Source organism: Protomyctophum parallelum (genome assembly GCF_964188405.1).
Source record: "Protomyctophum parallelum genome assembly, chromosome: 1".
Taxonomy (NCBI): domain Eukaryota; kingdom Metazoa; phylum Chordata; class Actinopteri; order Myctophiformes; family Myctophidae; genus Protomyctophum; species Protomyctophum parallelum.
This window is the reverse complement of record NC_139697.1, coordinates 224,626-248,291: the sequence shown is the minus strand read 5'-3', so window position 1 is coordinate 248,291 and position 23,666 is coordinate 224,626. Positions and strand designations below refer to the sequence as shown.

General features: G+C 41.8%; 1 protein-coding gene across 1 annotated transcript; it reads right to left on the bottom strand.

The window, feature by feature from the left end:
* Positions 1-641: 641 nt before the first annotated feature.
* LOC310867921 (uncharacterized protein) lies at positions 642-21,035 on the bottom strand (the record flags this gene model as incomplete). Its single annotated transcript, XM_083778091.1, has 11 exons — positions 20,880-21,035; positions 17,325-17,393; positions 16,688-16,715; positions 14,557-15,598; positions 12,966-13,059; positions 10,749-10,832; positions 5,354-5,473; positions 2,520-2,682; positions 2,004-2,387; positions 1,680-1,790; positions 642-817 (listed from the first exon to the last, which is right to left on the bottom strand). The coding sequence occupies exons 1-11, from the start codon at positions 20,949-20,951 to the stop codon at positions 642-644; spliced, it is 2,343 nt and encodes a 780-aa protein (XP_083634217.1). The 5' UTR covers positions 20,952-21,035.
* Positions 21,036-23,666: the final 2,631 nt, after the last annotated feature.

Genomic DNA, 23,666 nt, shown 5'->3' with positions numbered 1-23,666 from the left:
CGAGGTGGGGTTGGTGTGGCGCTGAGTATGACACTCAGCGTTGGGTTCCTATTAATAAGATGTGCACTGCAAAGTCTGCCAATACAAACTGTCACTTTAGACCTGTGACCCAGAGACCTGACTTGCTGAGTTAACATAGAGGTGTGAAATGGGACACTTCTCTGTCTCTCTCAAAGGGAAGTCAGTACACCAACTGTCAGTACACCAACTGTTACTAACACTACTAACAAGTTGTAATACTCCGTAGAATGTAATTATTGTAAAGCAGTAATGTCATGGGTTGAACTGATTATAATCGTGGAGTATAGTCATACAAAGACTATGAGGAGGTTAACCCATTCTGACCGGGCACCCATTTTGGTGTTGGCATCATGTTATGCTTTAGCTATTGAAAAATAGCAGATCTACAAGCTCATATCGCGCCACCGAGTGGCGCGATACGAGCTTGTAGGTCTGCTATTTTTGAAAAATCTAAAAAAACGACTGACATTTTTAGAATCTGATCTCAGGTCAGAATGGGTTCATCAGACCCAGTGTTTGTCCGGCGGAAACCTCGTATGAATCTGATCTCAGGTCAGAATGGGTTAAAATGTCCTGTCCCAACCCTGCTCACAGCAGGGAATCTGATAAGGAACTTTCTCTCACACAAGCCAACTCACAGCAGGGATGGGCACATCTCCACCGTCCCTGAGAGCATGTTGAGCACACGGCGACCACATGTGTGCTCGATTCACTTCCTGGTACCACAGCCAAACGCTTCCTGGGGCTGCAAACAGCCAATCACAGGAAGAGCTGATGGCCAAAGGGGGTAGACACCCTGGAGGAATGGCTAACAGAACAGAGGTCTTAAATAACCTAGCATGGTCCTCTTGATTCAGATCCTAAGCAAAGAGGGGTCCATGCCTCGTGTACATCGTGCACGATGACCAGCTCTGTGTATCACACTGCACAGCAACCAAACAGCCTCACATAGACCAATGGTAAATATGAATTCATGCAATAACTAATGAATAATGATCTATGTGTTGTGATGTAAACCTGTTATTGACAAATGTATTGTATTGTGTATTCTTGTCTCATACAGGTTCTTTACCTAATCAAAAGTCTAATCTAAAGCTAATAACTAATCTAAGGGCCTGAACAAGGGCTATAACCATTAACCCGATCTAAAATAGCTAAGCTCATTGTGTTAAATGTATGTTTATGAAATCATATAATAAAAATATATAAAAGACAAGGAGTTACGTTATTTAGATTGCGAATGGCCGAAGATTCGAGTAAATACATCTGACCCTATGTGGAGTTGTTTCCCCTTTCAGAGGGGTTCAATTAGCAAATAAACTGTAGCAAGCCATAAATCTGAACAGTTGGCGAAAGGAACCTTTCTGTGTGGAGTTTGCATGTTCTCCCCGTGTCCCTTGGGGTAGGTACCCTCACAAACACATGCAGTAATCCTGGTCTCTAAACTGCCTCCCCCTGGCCAGCTGGGGCGCCTGATTGAGGGGAAAAGAACTGGTCAGGAAAACGTGTTCCTTCCACTCGCTACGTCCGGCCGGGGAAACTCCCCCCTGTCAGGTGAAAAGAAGCAGCTTGGGACTACTCAGTCCGCTGGAAAAAATTGCAAAGTCGTGGGATAAAAATTATAAAATAAAACATGATCGAAATGTAGGTCTTCTCACCACTGGCTTCAGAAGAACATCTGCTCATTGGACGCGACTCCCTCATCGGTGTCCATTCTTCCATGTCTGTGTCGGAGGAATCCGAAAGAGTGCGTTCACCCCTTCCCATGGCTTGACCATATGAAATGAGTACACACACACACACACACACACACACACACACACACACACACACACACACACACACACAGGTAGTTACCATGCATCTACTGTCATAAATACATTAGGCTACATCACAAATACAATACGTAAAAAATACATTTTGTACATTTGTACAAAATACATAATCTCAACACGATCAAAATGAACTCTTCTACAACTTACTAGCGGTATCTAGGAATGGAGTACATCTGCTCGGTGCCCTCGGCGCCCTCATCGGTTTCCATTCTTCATCCGACTCGGCCTCCGTGTCGGAGTGTAATGTGAAGGCGTCCGATGCTGCGTGGCTGCTTTCGGCGGCTAGACGACACGAGACGTCAGACTCGCTGTGCACGTTTGAGAGAACGAGTTGAGGTTGACCCGAAGGAGGAGGAGGGGCCCGACGCCGCTCGCCGTGGCTTCCATCATCGCGCGCATCCTGCCCTCGTTCGTCACTGTCCCGCTGCTGCTGTCTGCGAGCTTCCTGCGGTTGCCTGCGTTGGTTGTCAACGCGCCTGTCTTGTGGTTCTTCTTTGAAGTCACGCTGACCCGGAACAGGCGTCCGTTGGCCTTGACGAGGACCTTCGGTGAGGTTTCTGTCATGCTGGACCGGAACAGGCGTCCGTTGGCCTTCTCGAGGACCTTCGGTGAGGTTTCTGTCATGCTGGACCGGAACAGGCGTCCGTTGGCCTTCTCGAGGACCTTCGGTGAGGTTTCTGTCACGCTCCCCTGGTGCAGGCGTCCGTTGGCCTTCTCCAGGACCTGCTGTGACGTTTAAGTCTGGCTGGCCTGGAGGAGTTGCTCGTTGGTCGTTGCTCATACAGGGGAGATCAGTCGACGTGCCTGCACGGCCTGGGCTCTGTAGCTACGAGAATGGATGACGATACATGCACTTTTTTCAAACATCAATAACAGAATGCATCAATGATGCAATAGAAAAAAAATGCAAAATAACAAACACTGATATGAATCAAGGAGGCCGCAGTTCCTCTGGTAGGCTACCCCCCCCCCCCCCCCCCCCTCCCCTCTATAGGCTATCTGCACCTCTTTTTGAGTTGCATGGGTGTGCATCTCTTCCTTACAAGACGATTCGATACGTATCGATACGCATGGGCGATTTGGAGACGATACATTTTATATACAGAATGATTCGATTTGATTCGATTCAGTCAAAATCGATGTGATTTCGATTTTGTGGAATTTCGTGTAATTTGATGTGATTCGATTCGATACGGTGCGATCTGACATTTAACCTTTTTTAGATTTTTTATTTGATAAGCTAGATCTATAAAGAATAGGTTTGGGACTTCATTAAAAACATCTAATTAATTGGAGGCTTTGTGATGAATTAATCTCAATTAATAACATTTTAATCACATAACAATAGGCCTATATTTGACCTGAGCAGTGAGCTTATTTTTCAAATGGATTTGGATATGAATGAATAGTGACTACATAAGCATAGGCAGTAAAACAAGTAATAATAAGTGGTTACTAACTCCATCTTTTAAATGAGGACCACTGGTGGTCCCTGGACCACTGTTGATCCAATTGATCACCATAGCAACCCCAGCCTAGGCCTGATTAGGTAAATTCCCAACACCTGCTAAATCCTCCAAACCTGTATCTTGATTGGAATCAATCTCCACTCACTCCTCTCAGTCATGCAGCTACACAGACACATCCCAGGCACACTTTGGTAGGCATATAGCCCTGTCCTGTTTGGATGACAATATTGCCTTTCCAACAGATTTTCATTTAAAAAAAAACAGAAAAAAAAAAAAAAAAGAAAAGAAAAACGATTATCGATTATTAATTTTCATAATCGATTTCGGGTCCTATCAACGATAATCGATTAATCGATTAATCGGACCCATCCCTACTGAGTACTTAAAGATGCTTTTCAAGGGGAACATGAGAAAATAAATAAAAACAACTTTATTAGAGAAAAACTAAGACTATGGAATAAAATAATCGAAAGTGGAATGAGATAGCTGGGGAAAGCAATATTTTAGAGGTGGGTTTGAACTTAGGGTGGTGGCAATGTCTCTGAGTTTTGGGAAGTGCATAGTTTTGACAGGTCTCCCTGCTGTGGACAGTGAAACCGTGACCATTAAACACGGGCAGACGCAACAATACGGTCTATCATTCATTGTTAAAGGAAGCCAGCAACATGTCGATGCAAAGTGTAGCTGCTCCAAATGATATTCCCATTCGTCTTTGCGTCTGCTCGTGTAAACGCAGCATCGAGTGTGAGGGGTTGGGGAACAGATGGAAAGTACCATAGTGTTATTAAGGAGGACTCCTTCTAACTCCGTCTAACAATATGGACCAGAGTTAAACTAACGTTAGCTCCCATGCTAGCTAGTAGCTACCCTCGTCAGACAACACCACCGCCATCCAGATCGGGTGGAAGTTGCTTGTGCCCGTGGATGGGAAATAATTGATTTAGCGTGGATGAAAGCACAGATGTTTGCAATAAAGTTGTGTTGTATCTGCGTGTGCACCCCCCGCCTGACCACGAGTGGTTTATCATGCTGCTCGTGTGTTGTGACTGTCGCTGGCTGGCTGCTGATGCAGAGTTAAGAGCCTCATAAGCATGCGCCCGTCCTGTGCTGGATGTAGCAGATCTACAAGTTATCTACCCGTCGCAATGCACAGCGCTTTGGGCTTGTACATCTGTGTTTTTCCCACAATTAGTTGAATTATATCGATTCACAACTTTACGATCGAACCAACGTGCGATGCAGACGCTATTTTGACCGATCCAGACACACAGATCCAGACACACGTGCAAGCCTCATCGTTAATCGAAATTTTTTGACACCACTAATATATATATATATATATATATGACAATTAAATTTATTTGATGCTGAAGTTGGCCTAAACATGTTTGTTTAATTTCCATATTTAAATTATATGAAGAAAATCACCAATCACATCACACATTTCTCTGCAGATGGTTTTACTACTGCCACATGTCGACAGGTGTGTGTAGACTAATGAGGCTTTCAGGAAACAGGTTTGCTTCTATAAGCATTCATGCAGGAGGCCTTACGTGCGCAATGAGGACAGGTATGGCTGTGCTCTAGTCTAGGTTGTCTATTTCTATGTTGTTGTGTGACAGTGTTTCCCAAAAACAGTGCAGCCAATTAGGCCGCACACAGGCATCTGTGTGTGGCCTAGAGGGGTGTGTGTTCAAGCTACGTGCAACACAAATTTTCTATGGGAAATCCAGTGATTGGCTGATCACCCCATAGCCATGATTTGATTGGCTGAGCACGGAATGGGATGTATGATGATGATACAGAGAGCGCCCCTCACTTCACACGACTTTAGTTTTTTAAACTCAAATCTATGCTTCTGGGGGTCACTGTTTTACCATGTTAAACCCTGCATTCAAAGCTCTGTATCTTCTGGGGGTCACTGGAACAAAATATTTTGATAAGGGGGTCGGCGGGCCAAATACATTTCCTTTACACGAAAAGGTTTGTAGAATCAATGTGTCTTAATCGGTTATGGACATGCTGTACCTTCTCCATCGTCTTCTCCAGCCTTTTCTTGGCTTGGAAGTCTTTAAGAAGGTTGCAGAGTGTGTTCTTCAGGAAGTCTGCATCGTCCACACCCTCAATCTCCAAGCTAGAAATGGTTTTCTAGTAGAAAAAAAAGTGAAAATATTATAAGTTCCACTTCCAAGTTGGCATTTAATTTATTACTATTCTCACAGATCGGTGAACCAATAGGAACCACTGGGACCCCTTTTCCACCGATTGGTTCCCAGTGGGAACCGGTTCAGTTCTTTTTGGTTTTTAGTCCATGAGCCAGAGCTCCAAAGTTGGTGGGCAAACTATACCCTATATTAAATTGTTTATAGGATCAATACAAGTAAATTAATACATGATAACCCTTCCACAGTAGTAGCTTTTTCATATTTTTTATTATTTTACATATTTTCCTACATAATGCCTCATTTGCATATTGAAAAATGTAAAATTTGTAATACAATAAATCATTGTCTTCGTGTATGTACTCAATTGGGGAAGTTTAATGGTGATAACAATCTAATATAGGTATGGTTTTGCCCACTGAATTCATAATTAACGTTTCAATTTTGGAGCTCTGGCTCATGGACTAAAAACCAAAAAGAACTGAACCGGTTCCCACTGGGAACCAACCGGTGGAAAAGGGGCCTGGCTGTTTTTCGCCGACAAATTTGAATCTGCCTCTCTTAATCTCACGAAGCCTGGTTTGTGTTACAAAATTGCTGTGTGATCCGGTCAGGAGCGGATGATATCGTTGCGTCATGTAGTCATTGTTTTATAGTCATCAGGCCGGAACCCATCAATCTGGAACTTCAACTCCCTCAAACTGTTCTTTCCCAATAAAAGTGTGACTCGTTCTCTCGTAGCCTGCAGCTTTTATTGGGAAAGATCAGTTTGAGAGAATGGAAGTTCGAGATTGAGGATTCCGGCCTGATGACTACCAAACAATGACTACAACATGACATAACGATATCATCCTGATGACTACCAAACAATGACTACAACATGACATAACAATATCATCCTGATGGCTACCAAACAATGACTACATGACATAACGATATCATCCTGATGATTACCAAACAATGACTACAACATGACATAACGATATCATCCTGATGACTACCAAACAATGACTACAACATGACATAACGATGTCATCCTGGTGACTACCAAACAATGACTACAACATGACATAACGATATCATCCTGATGACTACAAAACAATGACTACAACATGACATACGATATCATCCTGATGACTACCAAACAATGACTACAACATGACATACGATATCATCCTGATGACTACCAAACAATGACTACAACATGACATAACGATATCATCCTGATGATTACAAAACAATGACTACAACATGACATAACGATATCATCCTGATGACTACAAAACAATGACTACAACATGACATAACGATATCATCCTGATGATTACAAAACAATGACTACAACATGACATAACGATATCATCCTGATGACTACAAAACAATGACTACAACATGACATAACGATATCATCCTGATGGCTACAAAACAATACAACAACATGACGTAACGATATCATCCTGATGACTACAAAAAAAATGACTACAACATGACGTCACGTAACGATATCATCCTGATGACTACAAAACAATACAACAACATGACGTAACAATATCATCCTGATGACTACAAAACAATGACTACAACATGACGTAACGATATCATCCTGATGATTACAAAACAATACTACAACATGACGTAACGATATCATCCTGATGATTACAAAACAATACTACAACATGACGTAACAATATCATCCTGATGACTACAAAACAATGACTACAACATGACGTAACGATATCATCCTGATGATTACAAAACAATGACTACAACATGACGTAACGATATCATCCTGATGATTACAAAACAATGACTACAACATGACGTAACGATATCATCCTGATGATTACAAAACAATGACTACAACATGACATAACGATATCATCCTGATGATTACAAAACAATGACTACAACATGACATAACAATATCATCCTGATGATTACAAAACAATGACTACAACATGACATAACGATATCATCCTGATGATTACAAAACAATGACTACAACATGACGTAACGATATCATCCTGATGACTACCAAACAATGACTACAACATGACGTAACGATATCATCCTGATGACTACAAAACAATACTACAACATGACATAACGATATCATCCTGATGACTACAAAACAATACTACAACATGACGTAACGATATCATCCTGATGACTACAAAACAATACTACAACATGACGTAACGATATCATCCTGATGATTACAAAATAATGACTACAACATGACATAACGATATCATCCTGATGATTACAAAACAATGACTACAACATGACATAACAATATCATCCTGATGATTACAAAACAATGACTACAACATGACATAACGATATCATCCTGATGATTACAAAACAATGACTACAACATGATGTAACGATATCATCCTGATGACTACCAAACAATGACTACAACATGACGTAACGATATCATCCTGATGACTACAAAACAATACTACAACATGACGTAACGATATCATCCTGATGACTACAAAACAATACTACAACATGACATAACAATATCATCCTGATGATTACAAAACAATACTACAACATGACATAACGATATCATCCTGATGACTACAAAACAATACTACAACATGACGTAACAATATCATCCTGATGACTACAAAACAATACTACAACATGACGTAACGATATCATCCTGATGATTACAAAATAATGACTACAACATGACATAACGATATCATCCTGATGATTACAAAATAATGACTACAACATGACGTAACGATTCGCTCGTTGTAGTGTTGAAAAAAGTGCCGACCACAACAACAGAGCTACGTCAAAGATCAGAGGAGGATGGTGGATCAACAGAGACATTACTATTAGTGAAACATGAAGATGATGAAAACATGCAAACAGAACCTGTAGCCAGCACCTCATCTAAAAGCATGGAAACACAAGCTGATCTAGAGGACTGTGGAACATCACAACCAACTAGTGATGATCAGCTCCTCTCTTCACACTGTTCTGAATCTGACATCACTGAAGACAGTGATGAGTGGGATGAGACCATGGATGACCAGTCAGGTATAAACACACTGAAATCACACAATACACAACAAATGGGAGGAAATAGTTTGTCTTTAAGCAACAAGCTGCTCCATGACCTTGAACCACCAAAACAAAGTCACTCCGCAAGCCACAATAAAAAAATATTTTAGTTGTGCAGATTGTGGCAAAATGTTTAATCACAAGGGAACTCTGAATACGCACACAATGATTCATTGAGGGTAAAAACACTTTAAATGTACAGTTTGTGGCACAGGCTTTAGTCGAAAGGATAATCTAAAATCACACATGTTGACTCACACAGGGGCAAAGCCCTTTACGTGTACAGTTTGTAAAAAAGGCTTTAGTCGGATTGATATTCTAAAAACACACATAAAGACACATGCGTCGGGAAAATCTATTCAACTATGAGTGTTATAACTGATATAACAATATGATAATCAGCGTTTGTCCAAATGTGACTGGGAATTTGTGCACTATAGTGCAATTGTAATTCGTCTCTGTGTCGTTTCAACTATTATTGCGAACGCAGTGAGCCACTTACTATGACAGCAAGGGCTGAATGTCTGTGTGTGTGTCTGTGTGTCTGTGTGTGTGTCTGTGTGTCTGTCCCACTGTTACACCACCCGCCCGCCACCAGAGGGCGCAGCTGTAGCACACACACACACACACAGGGCGCAGCTGTAGCACACACACACACACACACACACACACACACACACACACACGCACACGCACACGCGCACACACACACACACACACACACACGCACACACAACCACACACACACAAGCTGCGTTCGCTTCACGCGTTTGCGCGTCTTACTTGTTATAATAGTCTGTTTTAATCACTTAGCTTGAACATTTGTTTAGATTCCTTGTAGTATTACGTCTTCATAGAATGCATTGTACACATGAGGACACATACAAGGGAAAATCTCTTTACAAGGGATGGCAAGGGCTGTTCTCATCATGGGGATTTAAAAGCACACATGATGATCCATACAGGGGGAAATCCCTTTACAACTTGGATAATGCCGATATACTAATATGAGAAGCCGTGTTTGCCCACATTTGTCAGCAATTAAAATGTCATATTCGTGAATATTCATGCACTAGTGGTACAATTGCAACTCTGTGTGTTTGAACTATGTGTATGGGGACTGGTGTATTTCAATCACTTAGTTTGATTATGTGTTAAGATTGTCTGTAGTATGTTTTCTTCATAGCCTAGAATGCATTGTAACAGAAAATATTTACTCTGTAAAAAACACTGTCCGTAATTTCTTCTTTTTCAAATAAAGGTTTGACAGCTACAGATCCTTTATGTGTGTTCATTACAGAAAGGTCATCACATCACATGTGTTTCACCTCCTTTAAAGGGACACTTCACCCTTTTTGCAAAAAAATATATGTTAATGACGTTTAGAAGCTTTAGATCACTTTCCTGGGGGTATTTATGTGTGTAATATGTGGTTTTAGTTATTTTAGATTGTAGCAGTGAGCCTGTTGTCTCTGATGTCATGGACACTAGGTCTCACTACCTTCCTGGACTACAATTCCCATAATTCTTTGGTGCACTGCTCTTCCTTGTGGATAGGGGGAGAGCTGTCTTACTGAGACAACATGTAGTCCAGGAAGGAAGTGAGCCCAGTGTCCATGACATCAGAGACAACGGGCTCACTGCTACAATCTAAAATATCTAAAACCACATATTACACACATAAAGATCTCCAGGAAAGTGTTCTAAAGCTTCTAAACGTCATTAACATATATTTTTTTGCAAAAAGGGTGAAGTGTCCCTTTAAGTATGGACGCCTTGTACTGTGTGGACAATAGAGGCTTCATTTTACATCCTTCATACCAAACTGTTACTACCAAGCTGCTAGGCACCTCTCCCATTGTAAACAATGGGGACTCAATTTCCCATAACCCAATTTCCTATAAGGATGACGTCGTCAAAACGCGTCTCATATCCCATTCTGTCCGGTGGATTGCCCGTATGACTTAAAACTGAATAGAAAACATGGATTAAACAATGAAAAACAGAACTTGGGCAACTTTCTACAATTAATTAACTTGAGCAACTCGTGAATAGAAGTCAAAGTGTTAAAGCACAGTAGACAGTACATAAGTAAATGTACTTAAGCACAGTAGTACATAAGTAAATGTACTTAAGCACAGTAGTACATAAGTAAATGTACTTCCGCCACTGCTTACCAGTAGATCAGAGACGTTGCCAGACTCTGGAGTTTTCTCAGAGTCAGGGTTCTCTCTTGGGTGACTTTCCGTGTTGTTCTGGCCCTAAAATAAAAAGAACAGGAAGACATTACAGTGATATGCCACATCAATGAAGACGGCATTATACGGATTATTATAAAACTGTCAAACCATTAAGTAAATGCTGGCCAGATATAATTTCTTATGAAGAGAAGACTTCCGCACACCTGGTTCAGTTTTAAGCAGATGCGTTGGCGACAAAGCAGCAGACGTGTAGGAGAAGGAGGGAGGTCCCGCACTGCAGGTTCAAGAGCTTTTATTTTTGTTCAAAACTGGCTGACATTGTCACCAAATACATTTCAAGATGTGTGGACAACCAATCACAATGCATGCGATACTCATTTAACAGATAGAAGCTGTTTAGTGACAATGTCAGCAAGTTTTGAACTACGCCTGAAGAAGGTCGCAAGACCAAAACGTTGCACGTTTGACTCTTAAGTAAAAGCTCTTGAAGTGACAGGGTGCTGGAGCTCCCTCCTTCCCCTACGGGTCAGATATGATTTCTCAATTGTTTCACGACAGACCTGTTGGGCACACCAGCTCAGTGGCCTTGTCGTTATAGTGTCCGCCCAGAGGCTGGAAGGTTGATGTTTGTTTGATTGATTGATTGATTGATTAGAAATTGTATTCACAGATTGTAGAATGGGTACAGTTCAAACGAAAGTACAGGTAAATACAAAAACTGCTATGAGTTTAAAACCAGAAAAACAAAGACCTGTTTACATCAGGGTCCTCCATTTTTAATTAATCAGAACATTTATAGGAGGTACAGATATACACTTCTATGGAAAATTGAAGTCATCATATATATACCGTTAAATAAAGTAAAGAAAATAAATGGGGGGGGGGGGGGGGGGGGACCGTTTTGAATTGCAGCCGTCCGTAAGTGCTCTGTAAGAGCGGTTTCGAAGGAGTCTAGGGATTCACATTTCTTAATGACTGTTGATAGGGCGTTCCACATGTTAGTGGCATAGATAGCAGCACAATTAATTTCTTCCCTTGTTTGAGCCGATTCTGGGTTTGATCCCGGTTTGATATCAAAGACTCTGAAGATTGGGACTCAGTGCCTCCCTGCTTGGCACTCAGCAGGTAGGATTGGAGGCAAGTCCCTATGACATACTAGCGTCATGTACTTGTAGCCTACATCGTGTCCAGGGGGCGTACTTGTACATCAAGCTGCCTCACGCTACAGAAACAGGAGATAGGATCCTGCCCTATGGGCCTCATGGTTCCTGCCCTATGGGCCTCATGGTTCCTGCCCTATGGGCCTCATGGTTCCTGCCCTATGGGCCTCATGGCTCCTGCCCTATGGGCCTCATGGCTCCTGCCCTATGGGCCTCATGGCTCCTGCCCTATGGGCCTCATGGTTCCTGCCCTATGGGCCTCATGGTTCCTTCCTGCCCTATGGGCCTCATGGATCCTGCCCTATGGGCCTCATGGTTCCTGCCCTATGGGCCTCATGGTTCCTGCCCTATGGGCCCCATGGTTCCTGCCCTATGGGCCTCATGGTTCCTGCCCTATGGGCCTCATGGTTCCTGCCCTATGGGCCTCATGGTTCCTGCCCTATGGGCCTCATGGTTCCTGCCCTATGGGCCTCATGGTTCCTGCCCTATGGGCCTCATGGTTCCTTCCTGCCCTATGGGCCTCATGGTTCCTGCCCTATGGGCCTCATGGTTCCTGCCCTATGGGCCTCATGGTTCCTGCCCTATGGGCCTCATGGTTCCTGCCCTATGGGCCTCATGGTTCCTGCCCTATGGGCCTCATGGTTCCTGCCCTATGGGCCTCATGGTTCCTGCCCTATGGGCCTCATGCTTCCTGCCCTATGGGCCTCATGGATCCTGCCCTATGGGCCTCATGGTTCCTGCCCTATGGGCCTCATGGTTCCTGCCCTATGGGCCCCATGGTTCCTGCCCTATGGGCCTCATGGTTCCTGCCCTATGGGCCTCATGGTTCCTGCCCTATGGGCCTCATGGTTCCTGCCCTATGGGCCTCATGGTTCCTGCCCTATGGGCCTCATGGTTCCTGCCCTATGGGCCTCATGGTTCCTTCCTGCCCTATGGGCCTCATGGTTCCTGCCCTATGGGCCTCATGGTTCCTGCCCTATGGGCCTCATGGTTCCTGCCCTAAGTAAGCCATGGCTCAGTAAGGCTTACTTACCGGTTCGTTCATGCATCTCTGAGGTCCATGGATGTCTTGTGCCGTTGGTCCTAGACCTGGTCCCTGGTGGTGATCACCTGCTGGCCCCTCTTGTCTTTAAGAAGGAATAAAATAATAATATTAATAATATAGCTGCAAGCAGCGATAAGGCAGGATCAAGAAAGAAGACAATACGCAATAAGAACAATATGCACAAATAAGAAGTTGAGTTGTCAGTACCCGGATTTGAACACACAACCAAGTCACTACATTTTAAACAGTAACATCATTCAGTGTTTTGGTAACAAGTATGTGTGTCCTTATTTTGGGCGTGTCATTATCCATTTCTACAGTGCGTTTGATGTTCATGTTTTCACGTACAGACTTCTCTTCGGCCGGGATTTCAGATAATGGTCCATACTGTAGATTGTGTGTAGGACGTTTCACGCAAATTGCTCAAAAATCCAGGCAGAAAATCAGGTATAAGCATTTTTCAAACTGCTCAGAATGGCGGAATATCTGAGGGTGGAGCTCACTTGTAAAAGTGACAGATGAGTCAAAGAACATGTGGAATTTTGGCCAAACAAAGCATGAGTTATGACTGTTCAAAGTGTCATTGCCAACGGTCAAACGGTTCATGAGCTATGCACGTTCAAAGTTTGCACTTTCAATTCAGTGCCAATTGGAGTAAGACTGCTTTCAGTGCTATTTGGCATGACCCTCTACGATACTGTAAAGTGACATAAGCATATGATGCTGCATGTATGTATTATAGGCAGAAGAATAATTTTCACAAACCAGCCATTTTCATTGGCTCATAAAAACTTAATTTTTCACTCAAAAATGTACTACTACTGTATTTTATGTCCGTATAGGTCCAAAGTTCAGATGTTTTTGTGCATTTTGATCAAAGATCCTGGGAGGAGATACATTTTAACTGTTTTTCATAGAATTCAAAATGGTAAAAAAAAAGGTCAGAGGTCAAAGGTCAGAACACGAACGGTCAAACGGTTCATAAGCTATGCACGTTCAAAGTTTGCATTTTCCCTATAGCCAATGGTCATGGGCTTTGCATAGTTGGCATAGTTTGGCATGGCCCTCTACCATGTTGCCACGTTTCGCGAAAACCGACTGCACGGTTCAGCCAGAACAGATAGTTTTTAGAAGGAGAAGGAGAAGGAGAAGTTGAAAAAACCCCCCCCACAAAAACAATAGGTGATTAAAGTCCCTTCGGGACTTCTTGGTCCCTTAATAATAATAAACAGTTGACAAATAATGTACAAACAGATTTTGAAGAGGATGCGTTTCATAAAACGATATTGTCTGAGTCGGGTGGAAACTGTTACTTTTCAGGATTCAGCAAAAGTAGCAGAATTACAAGCTCAAAATGTGTCAATACGCACCACGTTGGAGATCTGCTACATTTGATGCTTTTTGAATGATAGTGTGATCAAGTATGGCGTTAATTTATGAGACTGAGGTTTCAGCCAAACCGGCAATCGCGACGACATAAACATTTTCCTGTGTAAGATAGAAGTCAGCCTGGTGTACAGAAGACCCTGCTGTCATAGTAATATAAACAACAACAACCACCAAGTCAATCCAGACTTACATCCCCTTGGCTCTCTCCGTCTCCTCTTCAGCGGCGTCTGAAAAGCTCTTCTTCCTTCTTTTCCCTTCATTCATCTGATCCTCCTCAGACGGCCATTGCAGACGACGTTTAAACGGCTCTGGGACGTCCGGCGTTGCTCTGGCACCGTCGGGGAGTCTGTTGGCCATAGGGGGAGCTCTCCCGCTGAAGCTAGGCTCACCTGCTGCTGCTGGCCCCTCTTGCCATGGTCCCATTTCCGTAGGCTCGGGAAGCCTCTGCCTGTTGGCCACGTCTTGGCCACTCGGATCCTGCCTACCCGCTCCGCTAGCGTCGCCAGGGTCAGGGTAGAGCGGTCGACAGGGATTGTCCTCGGAGTAATAAGCCCCGTCTTCACCCTCGCCTCCAGGGTAGGGTCTTTGGTGGGGCTCTGATCTGGGGTTCGAGTAGGGCTCGTCGGGATACTGTCTTTGCCCGAGGTGAGTGTCGATGTCAAAGGGAACCCTTCCATGGGAGAAATCTATGGAAGAGCCTCCTGGCTGGTAAGCACGTCTGTGAGGGTCACCTTCTGCGTATGTTGCCCCTTGCTGGTTGTGACCTGGATAGGCTCTTTTGCGAGACCCCGCGGCTTCGGCAGAAGGAACGCCGTGCTCGGCTCCCGTAAACCCCCCGAGGCGGTTTTCTCTTCCTGCCGAGGGCTTCCTGTAAAGAGGAGCCTCATTGTGGTAGGTTGGTCCGTGAGTCATCTCCTCCCTAAAATCACGGCTGGTACCACCGCCGGACTCCTGGTGGAAGTTTCTTCTAGACATGTCCTCAGAGTCCATTCCATATTCCCTGTGATAATCGTCACGTCTGTGCAGATGATGCCCCTCGCCGGGATAGGCAGTAGCACCTCTCTCTGCGTCTGCCGACATGTAGCGGTCATTTGTGTGATAGGGCGGCATGTTTGGGTCGGGACGCCCCGAGTGGTGGTGGGGGTACTGCCCTGGATAATCTGTAAAGGCTTGTGACTGAGAGGACACGCCGGAATCCTGAGATGACGACACGCCGCTAGGATAATCCTGGCCTAGATTGTTCAGGGGAAAATAAATAAAAATAGAAAATTTGTTACACATTCACACATTTTCAAAAAACTGTTTTTAATCGAACTCAGTCCAAAATGGGTTAACAAAGAGTCTGTTGAGATTATTTGTAAACTTTACAATAACGACATTAAATAAATTATAAACATTTATAAGCTGTTTGTTGATGAGTAATAATCATGAACAGACTTCTTGTTGACATCCGTAAATGTTTACCTAAACATTTATAACTCATGTATACGTTATTAGTAAGGTATTAGTAAGTAGTAAACTATTCATGAAAAAGCCATTTGTAAATTATTAATAAAACATTAATAGCATTACATTAATAAAACATTTGTAACTGAAGTTATAATATTTATTAGCAATTTATAGATAAAGAACTACTCATTCATAAGCTATTTATATCTTTAAACATTGACATTCCTAAATGTTTGCTAAAACATTTTTTAACTAATGCTAAAAAGATATTTATAGATAGTAGTTAACTATTATGGCCTCCATGTTTGTTCACATTTAACATATGCTTTGTAAAACATTCCTAAAATATATATTAATCATTGGTAGATGTTATCAAGAGCCCTAATGTAAAGTGAAGACAATTCATTATTTCTGTTAATGTGGCCTCCATGTTTAATGTTTTTAATGTTATAAATAAGTTATAAATGTTTTAATAATCATTTACAAATGTTTACAAATGGCTTATTCATTAATAGTTAACTACTTAATAATAGTGTATAAATGATTTTTAGCATTAGTTATAAATGTTTTAGCAAACATTTACAAATGTCAATGTTTAAAGATTCTTAACTGTCCTATTGTTATTGTGCAACAATTTACCATATACCATATTTGTAGATAAATAGCTTCTACATTATCAGTTATTTTTATCTAGAAAAAGCTTATAAATATTATATAACTTTAGTTACAAAGGGTGTATTAATAATAACACATTAATAATAACACGGATGTCAACAAGTCTGTTCATGATTATTACTCATGTACAAACTGCTTATAATTGTTTATACATGCTTTATAACAGATCGTTATTGTATCTGAATAACAATCCTTACCTTGGAAAACCAATTGATCCTTTAGTTTCTGCCAGGAATAAAAAAACAAGGAGAGCATGAAGTAAAGTCAGTCAGCAGCACTGAACAGCATTATTTGGTCATCTGTCAACATGGTCAAAATGGACAGTTTCACCACTGCTACTAACAGAGACATGGTTATATCATGATGGGAACACACATCCCATCGTTACAGATAACAGTTAACATAAAAAAGACCGCCATTGCCATTAATCTACGTCAATTAAATGCAAAGAATCGATGTTACGCTTAACGGCATAGCTCTACGGCAATTGGGCTTTCATAGTGCTTTTGATTGATCAATAGTCATAATGCTAGTACTCGCGTTAGTGTCGGGTTGCTAGCTGGTGCTAGCAACACAGCGTCGGCTCTCTGCCATCAAAGAAACGTTATTTTGACCAAAAATCCCATCTCCTATTCTGGGAATAGGAGATACAGGTGATTGAAAGAAACAGATAGAATGGATTATTATGGCGAGGACGATCTAAGATCCATTGTCATGACAACAACAGGTAGCTACCCGATGCTAACGCAAGTATCTTTATGGCTTGATCGATCGAAAGCGCTATAAAAGCAATGGCAGTAAGCGTATTAATACAGGGGAAAAAAGGTTCTGTACCTGCAAGTGTCCAGGAGTGGTCAGGTGCATTTGGTAGGATGAATAACCCCTTATGGTTTCATTGCAGACCTGGAGAGGGAAAAGATGAAAACAAAATAAATAATCAGCATGGTTTCTCTCCACTTGTTATGCATCCCATGGCTCCAGTTACACTGGCAGCCACATCTAGCCTGAATCAAATCTGTGCCACATCCAGATTGGAATCTGATTAAGTCTAAACGCAGACAGGTCACATGGAATCAGATGTTTTGTGTGACTTGAGCCACATTCAGAGGTGGTTTCATATCCGATTCAGTCTCAGTCTGAATGCAACGACCTGATCTAAATCGGATTGTGTGTGACTTGTTTGCGTTTAGACTCATTTAAACAAATCAGATTCCAATCTGGATGTGGCACAGATCTGATTCAGGCTGGATTTGTCTGCCAGTCTGAACACAACAGATTTGTGACAGATCCAATCGGGACTGTAGTGTGAACGGTCGGGCCAAAAGATCAGATTCGAGAAATAAATCAGATTTGAATCAGATCTGACTGGATGTGACCGCAGTCTAAATGGGACCATTAGAGGTGCGATGCTTTGTGAGCTTGTAGATCTAATATTTTCCATCCATCCATCTTCAACTGCTTATATTATAGTCGGGTAGTGGGGGCAACAGCTCCACCAGAGAGCTCCAGACATTCCTCGCCATAGCAACATAACGATCTTTGAAAAATAAGGCCTAGGTTAAAGTGGTTAGCGTAAACTGATTTTGATGCTATAATTAACTTTAGTTTTTCCTTTTTTTCCCCCCAGGATTTGTACACTCTCAGAGTTAAAGGACAACTTTAGTTTTTTTCAACCAAGGTTCATGTTTTAGGTTGATATTAGAGAAAGTAAAAGTTGAGTGTTCATTTGTTTTTAATTTGCTGCTTTCTTTCGTTTTAGCGATTTTAGCTATTTTTGACAGGGGGGCGGGGGCATTCGACATTGGGCTAAATACGTTTTTCTTTTTCCTTTTTTGTTAAAAAATTTCATAGCGATTTCTTTTTTTAATTATTTACTATAGTAAGTAGGCTACCTTCACATTCAGTAGATCTTGTGATCTTTTGTGGCCAGATGTAATTTATTGGGGTCTAGTAGGACTATAGTAAATAATACAAAAATAAATCACCATAATATTTTGAAAAGAAAGACGTATAGCCCCTGCATGTTCGAATGCCCCCGCCCCCCAGTCAAAAAGAGCTAAAATCACTAAAACGAAAGAAAGCAGCAAATTAAAAAGACATTACACTCATCTTTTACTTTCTCTAATAACAACCTAAAACATGAACCTTGGTTGAAAAAAAACTAAAGTTGTCCTTTAAATAAACATTGATTTTAAAGAGATATAAATGCCATTAAATGGGGGTTCTTAATGCATGGAATTAAACAGGTTGAGAATCACTGCTAGAGCTGCAAAAAAACCTTCTCTTATGGGGGTCCCTGGCATATCTTTTCAAATGGGGGTCCGTGGGGCTAATTATTTAGTGTCAATGTGGGGGTCCTTCACTGGACTAGACTTCTTAGAGCAGTGGTTCCCAAACTTTCTTTTTAATAATTTTTATTCCACGATTTTGTAACCCATTTTTCACCCCTGTGTCAATGATCTAATGTGATCCTGGACTCTACACACCCTCCGCCAACCTGGGGAGAGCAACGGACTTGAACTCATGCTTCCTTCATGCCTGAGTGTCCAAGTTGCTCCTTTACACCTGACAGGGGGGGAGTTTCCCTGGTTGGACGTAGCTTGTGGAAGGAACACGTTATTCCAACCAGTTTTTTTCCCCTCCATCAGGCGCCCCGGCTGGCCAGGGGGAGGCAGTTTAGAGACCAGGATTACTGCATGTTTTTTGTGAGGGTACCTACCCTAGGGGACACGGGGAGAACATGCAAACTCCACACAGAAACTTTTTAACGCATGGCCCAAAACAGAAATTAGATGTTCGCCCGGAACTCAAACAAGTGAAAATAATTGATCTACAGTACAAGCTCACAACGTGTCGCTTCACTTGTGTGCTTGTAGATCGGCTATTTTCACTACTTCTTAGAAATTTTATCTAATTTATGGCATTTCTCCAATTTCTTCATGAAACGACTGAAAAAAAATCATTGCATTTTAATAAAAAGCTTTCTTTTTTTGGGAATGTTTTTTTGTTTTAATGTGTTTAAATGATAATTATAAGCTAGATGTAGTAAACCAAAAATAAGGGGACCCATAATAATGTGTCCACGACCCACAAATGGGTCCCGATCCAGTGTTTGAGAACCACTGGCTAATAAAGAGAAGCAGTTCTCAGTCTCACTCAGACAGACAGTGGAGTGGGCGGGGTCTGTCTATGGTGTGGACTGTGGACCCCCAGGCTACAAATGTTTAACAGAAGTTCAAGCAGACAACTTAGGCCCCCAAAGTTGGGTCCGGGGACCCCCAGGGGTCCTTGAGGGAGTTCCAGGGGGTCCCCAGCTAAAGGATAGTTACTGTAGGAACCACGTGGACCCTTTTGGGTCTGTAAATCGGAGTGTGAATGGAACCTGGTGCCATTTGCACACTCTCAGAGTTTAATTAACATTGATTTTACAATATAAATCAGGGGTCCCGGAGATAGAAATGCCATTAAATGGGGGTCCGTAGACTAATGCATGTCAAACTGGGGGTCCTTGAAATTAAACATGAATAGAATATATATATATCACTGATAGAGCCGTAAAAATGTTCTCTTATGGAGGTCCCTGGCATATCTCTTCAAATGGGGGTCCCTGGCATATCTCTTCAAATGGGGGTCCCTGGCATATCTCTTCAAATGGGGGTCCCTGGCATATCTCTTCAAATGGGGGTCCTTCCGCGGAGCCTAATGAGTGTGAATTTGGGGGTCCTTGACATGAAAAAGTTTGGGAACCACTGACAATGTATAGGCTACTGTTTCCACGAGGTGCTTTGTACTCAATTCATTAAAAAAAAAAGATTGCTCGCTGCTAAAATGATGATGCCAATTGCAGTACAGACACCTAACAACAATACAAGTGCAGTGACAGCAACAACAACATGTGCAGGCTCAAGTCAATTATTAATAACCTGTAGACCAAAGTCCTGCAGCACCTGTAGAACTATAGAACAAGCACAACAAGACACTAAACGAACCAGGGCTATGCAATAGAAAATAGCAACACCGTTATTGCAACCAGAAAAGAAATATGTAGGCCACGATATCATAGGCTACAACACGTATATTTAATTATTTATTTGAGCGGAAAAATGAAGGCGAGCAACGATGGAGGCACTATAAAAAGGTGCAGTTTTTGGGGTTTTTTTCCCCGAAAACAAATACAATAAAATAAAAACGGCATCACTCCTCATACTGCAATAATAATAAGCTCCTCTGCTCCATGCAGGGAGAACAACACACGTACAGTAGTAGGCCTATAGTATACAATTACTGCACACGTTGGTGACCAACATTTCCATCATGGGTGTTATTTGAAGGACTGAATGTGTGTGTCTGCACTCTGTCTGCAGCTGCTTGTGTTTTTTTTCTGCTCACCTCGCATTGGATGAAATCGGCCGTACTAGCTGTGTCCACTTCATACGGTCTTCCTCCACCCAGAGCCTCCATTGTTGTTGCTCTCCGTGTGTTTGCTTGTTGTTGTTTACAATGTAAATATTAAAGATCCAACCCGTAGCTTATTGTTTATCTCACTTTAAACCACAATGCCTCCATTCCGGTGTTGCCAGATTGTGTGAGAGACAGTCGAGAAGCAAGCTTTTGATTGATTGATTGAAATATTTATTAACAGTTTGTAGAATTTACAGTACATTTTAAGCACAAACTCAATACAAAGACTGTCAACTGTGAGTGGACGACCCAATTAAGCATTACACTTGTTTACAACAGGGTCCACATTGTTCAATTCATCAAAACATTTAAAGACATACAAACATTTAGAGACATACAACCAGGTCTATGAAAACAAGACCAAAAGAAGCGAACCATTTGATTGATTGATTGATTGATTGAAGTATGTATTAACAGTTTGCAGAATTACAGTACATTTCAAGCACAACTCAATACAAAAACTGTTAACTGTGGACGACACCATATAGCAATACACTTGTAATGGAGTTAAGGGATTCACATTTTTGCCCTTATAATTAGCAGACATGGCAACCCTGCATTCCTCCTTCTTCTTCATGTGACATCCGGCGGACTTGATGCCTTTCGGCACATTGCTGCCTCCCATCGGCCGGGAGCAGGCCTATATGCCAATAGAGCACCGAAGTCTGACGTCACTTTCAGTAGAGGGCGTCAGTCCCCAGGTTCATGTATTTTTTTAGTTGCATTGAAATCGCCATAGGAGGATTTTTAGATCGCTTCATATAAGAACTGTGTTTGAAAAATAAACATGTCATCCCGGCCGCTTCACTCATATGGATATGAAGAATCAACTGACTGAGAGAAAACGCTAATGTTACTGCTACTGAAAGAGTTAGATTTTCGCTAGAAGCAGCCTGTATCATATATGAGTGACTGACTGTTGCAAACGATACAGAGACACCTCCCTGACAATAACGCCGAGACAGCTTGTTTATTTTTGGACCACAACGCTTATAGTAGACGATATTAAGATCACCCCATGTTATTCTCCATAGAGAAATCACTTCCGCGAACCAGGGGAATCGAAGGGATGAGCGAGTTACGTCAGGACTTCGGTGCTCTATACCTCATTTGTGGTTCTCTTCTCAACCAGTGAGCAGTGGTCCTTTGAGGGGTTTAGCCCCAGCTAAATGATGGATGGAGCTGGTAAGCAAATTGACCCTCATAGATCTTTCTTTAACTATTGAGAGCGTAAAATGAAACCAAATGGACCTGTATAGTACGCTCTCAACTTAAGAGTTCAATTATTGTTAAACATATGCATTACTTAATTTACAAGAAGTCTAGACAATTAGGGAATGTATTATTTTTATGCGCGAGCGCACGCGCGCACACACACACACACACACACACACACACACACACACACACACACACACACACACACACACACACACACACACACACAGTTTGATTGTTTCAAAATATAGGCACCAAAATATATATTTGAAATTCATGAGAAGAAAGTAGGCTATATGTTTTCATTATTAGTCTACCTAGGCTTAGTTTTTGAGATGCCCCTCCACTGACACCCCCTCATGGATTGCCATTGAAAAGAAGATATAAAAAATGATTCTCTCCCAACACTCCTCTTTTCAGCCACTAGAACCCCCACTCACACCAACACAGACGATTTGGTTATTTTGAACTGTCTCAAAATCTGGCAACAAATAAAAAAGTACACTAAACTGCCAAATACATCCATATAGGCTACACAACCTGCATTTCCCCCATCCCTCTCAGACGTGTCGTTCAACAGTTGGAGGCTCAAAGGTATAATCACTTTGCAAGACCTGTACATTGACAACCACTTTGCCTCATTCATACAGTTAAAAGATAAATTCTCTCTACCCACAAATCACTTTTTAAGATATCTACAAGTACGGAACTATATGCTGCATTTGATAGCAAGAGATAAATATTCTCTCTGAACGAATCAACTTTGAGACACATTCTTTGAAAAAATGCTTGGGAGGAAGAACTAGGTATATGCAGATTGGGAATGAGGAGGGTCTTCGTAGAATTCGGTCGACATCAATTAATACAATTAAAAGTAATACTCCATTACTCAATAACAAAATTACATAGGATATTTCCAACTATACCTCCCCACTATGTAACTGTATCGATGTGGATATGGCAGAAGGTACAGTATACCCTGAACCCACCTCTTCTGGACATGCCCAAAATTGTATACATTTTGGTGTGATATATTTAAAGGTTTTCAGATTCTTATGGATGTGGGTGTGTTTGAACCTGACCCAGAAGACTGCACATTTTGGTTCTCCTCAAATACTGTCAAATCACAATGTTTCTGTACAAAATACAATGATGTATGGTATGGTAATTGCAAAAAAAAATGATTCTAAGACTCTGGAAATCAGATGAAGTACCACACTTAACCCATTCTGAACGGGCACCCATTTTGGTGTTAGCATCATGTTATGCTTTAGCTATTGAAAAATAGCAGATCTACAAGCTCATATCGCGCCACCGAGTGTCGCGATACGAGCTTGTAGGTCTGCTATTTTTGAAAGATCGAAGAACGACTGACATAGAAACATAGCTTTATCAGAAAACTGTCAGGATGTAGAAGACGTTTATAGAATCTGATCTCAGGTCAGAATAGACCTGGTTTACTGAACGTATACTTGTATACTACATATGGAGACAATT